Consider the following 7,048-nt stretch of genomic DNA (forward strand, 5'->3'; position numbering starts at 1 on the left):
GCAGCTCCTTAGCTGCAGTACGTATGCTCCTTACTTGTGGCACATGTGCTCCTTAGTTGCGGCTGGCGGGCTCCCTAGCTGCAGTTCGTGGGCTCCTTAGTTGTGGCATGTGAACTCCCAGCCACAGCATGCATGCGGGATCCAGTTCCCTGACCAGGGATCGAACCCGCGTTTCCCCACACTGGAAGGCAGATTCTCAACCACTGTGCCACCAGGGAAGTCCTCTGGTTTCTCTTCAGAGTGTATACATCTTTTGCCGTTTATTTTGCTGTTTTTATGTAACAATATAGCCTAGAAATTATTCTATATCAGTTCATAGCGACCACACTCATTCTTTTTTCACAACTTCATAGTACTCCACTGTGTGGACATACCACAGGTTATCCAAATAATCCCTCATGCATGGGGACTAAGGTCACAGGCATTCCAAAATTTGCAATTATAAACAATGATGCAATGAACAACCTTGTGCATATATATAATATCTATTCATGCTGTTGGAGGCAACCTCCAGGGTGGGTCCCTAAAAGTAAGACTGCTGGGTCAAAGGGTAAGTACAAATGTAGACTTTTTTTTAGATGTTGTCCAATTCCCATATAGAAGAGTTGTGGTCACCAGATATATATGGGAGTGTCTGTTTCTCCACAGCCTCAGCAAATGTTTGCCATACTGTATAACTTTGCTAGTCTGATAGATGAGAAATGGTATCTCAATGTGTTTTAATTTACATTTCTCTAATTATGAGTTAGTCTGAACATCTTTCCGAATATTTAACGTCCATTTTTAAATTTTTTTTAACATCTTTATTGGGGTATAATTGCTTTACAATGGTGTGTTAGTTTCTGCTTTATAATAGAGTGAATCAGTTATACATATACATATGTTCCCGTATCTCTTCCCTCTTTGTCTCCCTCCCTCCCACCTTCCCTATCCCACCCCCATTTTAAAATTTTTTAAATGAACTGATCAATCATATTTTCCCCCATTTTTCTCTTAGGTTTTTGGTTCTTTGTCCCTCAGTTTTTAAGATTCTTGGATATTAGCTCTTTGTAACAAATGTTTTGTTCCAGCTTCTCAGTTGTCTTTTGGCATTGTCTATTTTTTCACCACGCAAAATGTTGCTTTAATTTTTATATAGTCTTAATAATCTTTTATTGCCCCTGGGTTTGAATCATAGTTAGAAGTCTTTCCCATACCAAGGTTACAAAGGAATTTACCCATGTCTTCTTTTATTTTAATTTATTTTTTTATATTTATTCCATTTTATTTTTTTTGGCTGCGCTGGGTCTTTGTTGCTATGCACGGGCTTTCTCTAGTTGCAGTGAGCTGGGGCTACTCTCTGTTGTGGTGTGCGGGCTTCTCATTGCAGTGGCTTCTCTTGTTGCAGAGCACAGGCTCTAGGCATGTGGGCTTCAGTTAGTTGTGGCACGCATGCTCAGTAGTTGTGGCTTGCAGGCTCTAGAGTGCAGGCTCAGTAGTTGTGGCACATGGGCTTAGCTGCTCCATGGCATAAGGGATCTTCCCGGACCAGGGCTTGAACCTGTGTCTCCTGCATTGGGAGATGGATTCTTAACCACTGTGCCACCAGGGAAGTCCCAACCCATGTCTTCTTTTAGCACTAGTGTGGTTTCATTTTTTTTTTTTTAACGTTTAGATCACTAATCTGTTTGGAGTTTATTCTCAAGTACAGTATAAAGTATGAATTTTATTTTATCTTTTCCAAATGGCTATCCAGTTGTCCCATCACTATTTATTTTAAAAGTCCATCCTTGACCCAATGATTTTGAGATGTCATACACGAAATTATCATACCTGAAATTTCCATATGTTCTTGGGGGGTCTATTTTATTCTGGACTTTTTATTCTGTTCAACTGTTCTACTTTTCTGTTCATGTACCAGCATCACGTTATTTTAATTATAAAGACTTTTAAATATTTTTACTGTCTCTCTTAGGGCAAGTCTTTGTTTTATGTTTTTCTGGTTATTCTTGCATGTTTTTTTTTTCCACAGGAAGTTTAGTATTAACTGGTCTAACTCCATAAAACAGCTTGTTGGAATTTTATTGGAATTTCATTAAACTTGTAAACAGACATCTTTAAAATGTTGAGTTTTCCTGTCTAAGAACAAGGATGCTCTTCCATTTGTTCAAATATACTTTTGCATTAGACTTATTTTCTAGGTATTTCTAGGCATATAACTATACCTTGGAAAGTACCAGGCACACAGATAGTGCTCAATAAATGCTTGCTTAAATAATTTTATTAAAGCACTTTCTGTAATAAAAATAACTCTTCAATTCAATGCAATCCAAAGTATTTGTTTTGCTTTTATTCTAAGGTTAGCACAAGTTAAGTCTAAGACAAGTTTTACCTGAGTAAGTTTACAGTCTACTTAGAGAGACAGAGTTACAGGCAAAATATTTAAGTAACATTACCAAATCCAAACTTTTATGCCAAAATGTTGGGAGGAATTGACCAAAGTGGAATGAAGTGTTACATTCTGCACAGAATAATAAAGATTAAGAAACATTTACAATCTATACTTGAAAAAAGTATAAAATTCAAATCAACACAAAATCACAACTGAAGACAATTTTTTTGGTTTTTTTTTTTGCGGTATGCAGGACTCTTACTGCTGTGGTCTCTCCCGTTGTGGAGCACAGGCTCCAGATGCGCAGGCCCAGCGGCCATGGCTCATGGGCCTAGCGGCTTCGTGGCATGTGGGATCTTCCCAGACCGGGGCACAAACCCGTGTCCCCTGCATTGGCAGGCAGACTCTCAACTACTGTGCCACGAGGGAAGCCCTGAAGACAATTTTAATTAGTATCTCTAGGTATGCTGCCTATCTACTGGTCTTTGATAAAGGACCCTCATTACCTTCCATTCCGTTGAGGCTGCAGAATATCCAACAGAAGCTGTTTCACTTCACTAGGTGACAACTGATATAAGTCTCTGGCTGGCTTGTTTCCACCACGGATCTGTAGTTCATACTTCATAGCATGGATGATCCACCTGAAACAAAACAGGGAAAGCATGAATCCATAACTCTTGAAATAAAATCACCTTGTGCTTCTTATGGCAATGCCCTTAACGGCACTGACCCATCCAAAGAGGAATGAAGAAAAGGCCATTTGAATTTCCTGAACTGCTGATATAATTACTTCCATCAAGATTATGTGACATGATCAGCCTCTTAAAAATGAGCCCTGCTCGTGCATATGTGGATAGGTAGTAAAACATGAAAATAGACAGGTACTTAGGTTCTTACCAAATGAGACTGATGAGTAGTGGCTGCCACACTACTATTTTCTTAATACTAGATATATGAAAAAAACAAATATGATAAAAATAAATCACTTTAAGAAACGGGCTGAGATATGCTATTATATAAACATTCCTTTCCCAGGAAGGATAAGTATTTTTTACCTACTTCATTTATTTTGTAGTCATTAATTGGAAGGGACAGAGAAATACCTGCCTTTGGAATACAGGCACACAGTTAGTTATAACTTAATTATACTAGTATATCAGAGAACATATTTTAATCAGTAGATTTCAGAAAAATCTATTCTTTAATAGATATTTAAATGCTGTTCATAAAACACATTTGTATTACAGAAAGAGCTTTAATGTGATTATTTAGGAAAGCATTTATTGAGTACTATTTGTGTGCCTGGTAGTTATGTGCCTAGAAATGCCTAAAATATTTCATTATTTTATGTGTAAATAATTTTATTATTTAACTTGAGAAGCTTTTAGTAAGTATTTGTACAGTTTCATCTCATTTCATTTATTGTATTCTGAGGAAAGAACTTGGATAAACTAGTTATGCAAACCAAAGAAAACTCAGGAAATAATATTATGCCTTAGGGAACCAGAACTCTACAGACCATTAGGAAAAGCTAGGGAATTAGTTTTACACAGCAGATTCCTGTGCTTTATCCTTAAATCCTTTGGTGAACACTGAATAACAAACAGACAGAGAACTCCAAAGAACATGTCTTCATTCACCCAGGCTTTGTCTCCCAAAGGGGGTACTGTGTAGCCAGCCCACAGGTAGAAACGTCTAGTTATAGCAACAAAGATTTAAAGTGGCGAAGTTACTGTGCCCAAGTATTTCAATATCTTTCTCTTATACACTTCTTTGAAAGACTGCCTACCGGTTATTGCAGGTACAGAGATGAAAATGTTAGGTGGAAATAATCAAAAGATTCAAGTCCTTCTTTCTGCCAAGGTTGGTTTGCAAAACAGCAGTGATGCATCCTCATGGAATGACTTTACTGTCTCTCAATGGAAAAAATGGTAAGAAAAATGGTAATTGTTTCCAGTTGAGCAGGAAGTAATATCAACCAAGCATATCACCCTGCCCACTGGGCCAGGCCATAAGCCACAAGGCAGTGTGTCTCCTGTGACTGCTCCAATCCCTCTGATAAGGCAACTCTCAGCTCTTTTTCCTATCCTCTTCACTATTCTTTGTTGTTGCCATTTCTGGAAGTTAGAAATTTAACTAGTCTGCCAGTCAAATGCAGACTATGTTACATGACACTGAGATAGATTATAAAGGCATGAGAGATACACAAGGATAGAACATAATAATTTTAAAAATATATAACATTACTATTACTACTGATAGTACATGACAAATATTTAATACTTGCTCTTTGGTAAGAACACTAAAGATGACAAGGTATCTACAAACAACAAATTACATGTTTGCGAATTTTCTGGTATGTGCAACAACAGAATATGTAATGGAGTTAAGATGTACAATTTGCACTTCTCTAATCAGCTGAAAAGCAAAACTGGACTGAACCTGTATTATTGCCAAAGACTAGAATTTATTTACTTGTTCATCTTCATTATTATGAACTACATTTAATCAAAATGTTATACAAGCATAAAAGTCACAAGGATATAGTTACTAGTTACTCTGGATGTTTTGATGTTAAAGTTGCTTATGAAATTAGTTCTTTTAAAAATTTATTTTATTGGAGTATAATTGCTTTACAATGTTGTGTTCATTTCTCCTGTACAATGATAAGTGAATCAGCTATATGTATACCTATACCTCCTCCCTCTTGGGCCTCCCTTCCCCACCCCATCCCACCCATCTAGGTTGTCACAGAGCACTGAGCTGAGCTCCCTGTGCTATACAGCAGGTTCCCACTAGATATCTATTTTACACATGGTAGTGTATTTATGTCAAACCTAATTAGTTGTTACAGAAACATTTCAGTTACAATAAACTGCTCCATGGACTCTCTTTAAAATATAAAAATTCTATTTTTAATTTTATAGGTTGGACAAAATTGTTTTCTATTTATTATTTTATTTCTTTATTTAACATTTAAAATTTACATTTGAGGCAGCTTAGTAAAATAGAAGGAACATCAAATTGAAAATCTAAAGACCAGCCTTTTGGTGTCCCCAAACAACTTAATGTCATGAAAAGAAAAATGGGGTAAAGGGGTACTGTTCTAGATTAAGAGTGACTTAAGAGATGTAGCAACTAATGCCATGTGTGGGCCTTCTTTGGGACCCTGGTATTTTTAAAACAAAGTCATTTTGGGGACAACTAGAGAAATATGAATAAAAACAGTGTACCAGGTAATATTAAGGAATTATTGCTAATTTTGTTGGGTGTGATAATGGTACTGTGGTTATTAAGAAAATGTCCTTTTTCTTACTTTAGATATATAGTTACTAAAATATTGAGGGGTAAACGTCAAAATGTCATTTGGCTGTAAATTTCCTTTATAATTTACAGCCAAAAAAAGTAAAGAAAATATAGTAAATATAAATTACTAACAATTGCTTATACCCATTTAAATAATGTGTATATAGTAATTTACCAAACTATTCTGTTATTACACATTTAAATATTTTCATAATGAAAAGAAAAAACAATGAAGACAGACCTGAATACCAATTCTGTCACTTACGAACTGAACCCCATTTCCAAGTTATTTTTCAAATGGGAATACTGTATTACTATTACTTGTTCAGCTCATTTTATGAAATTATTTTGAGGAATAAGTAAGACAATGTTATGTTAAAACTGTTAAAATGCTTTTGAAATTATAGAGTTCAATTTTTATGTTCAATTGTTATGTCCAAATTATGTTAGCAAACTCCTTTTATTTTACTTCTCAAACTCAGGTTGGAAGAAGTGCCTCATTGATTTCACTTCGGAAGGTATCCTCATCTAAAGTAACTAAATTTTTTAAAACACTTACTTTTTAAGGTCCTCCCAAAACTTGAGTTATTAAAACTACACATTATCTATCACATTTACCTTTTAAAACCTTCAGTACCATAAACAAAGATAGTTGGAGATCTAAAAATTTCCCCTCAGGCTTCTATTTACAAAATCTCAGCAGTTCTGTGAGCAAATTATAGAAAACATTGTACTCAGCAGCCACCGAAGAAAGATGACTTTTTAAAAAAAATAAATTTATTTATTTATTTATGGCTGTGTTGGGTCTTCGTTGCTGCATGTGGGCTTTCTCTAGTTGAGGCGAGTGAAGGCTACTCTTTGTTGCAGAGCATGGGCTCTAGGCGCACAGGCTTCAGTAGTTGTAGCACGTGGGCTTAGTAGTTGTGGCTGGCGGGCTAGAGCACAGGCTCAGCAGTTGTGGCACATGGGCTTAGTTGCTTCGCGGCATGTGGGATCTTCCCAGACCAGGGATCAAACTTGTGGCCCCTGCACTGGCAGGCAGATTCTTAACCACAGAGCCACCAAGGAAGTCCCAGAAGGTTCATTTGAGCACAAATGAATCTAACTTATTTGCCAGATTGTTAAAAATACATTATTCATTCAAAAATATTGGCCAAGTTAATCTGTTTAGCTTGGAATTCTTCAAAAGACTAAAACAGAAACAGCCAAACAGCCTTATATATGAACAGACACTTAGAGAAAGTAAATAACCAAGTGAGTCACATAGTTTAGAAAATCAAAGATATTTTAATCCATTTTTAGAACTACTGATACAAAAGAGCATTAATTCCTTTGCATGGGAAAATCTGGCTTCTTACCCTCATTCCTGTC

At 36.2% G+C, this 7,048-nt stretch overlaps 1 protein-coding gene across 1 annotated transcript in view; it reads right to left on the reverse strand.

Annotated features, from left to right (window-relative positions):
* PHKB (phosphorylase kinase regulatory subunit beta) overlaps positions 1-7,048 on the reverse strand; it is a 161,282-nt gene that overhangs the window by 11,324 nt on the left and 142,910 nt on the right. The window contains exon 26 of the mRNA XM_007450635.1: positions 2,878-3,012. Within this exon, the coding sequence (XP_007450697.1) occupies positions 2,878-3,012 (135 nt within the window). The remainder of the gene's footprint in view (positions 1-2,877; positions 3,013-7,048) is intronic.

This window comes from Lipotes vexillifer, unplaced genomic scaffold (assembly GCF_000442215.2).
Source record: "Lipotes vexillifer unplaced genomic scaffold, Lipotes_vexillifer_v1.1 scaffold943, whole genome shotgun sequence".
Lineage (NCBI taxonomy): Eukaryota > Metazoa > Chordata > Mammalia > Artiodactyla > Lipotidae > Lipotes > Lipotes vexillifer.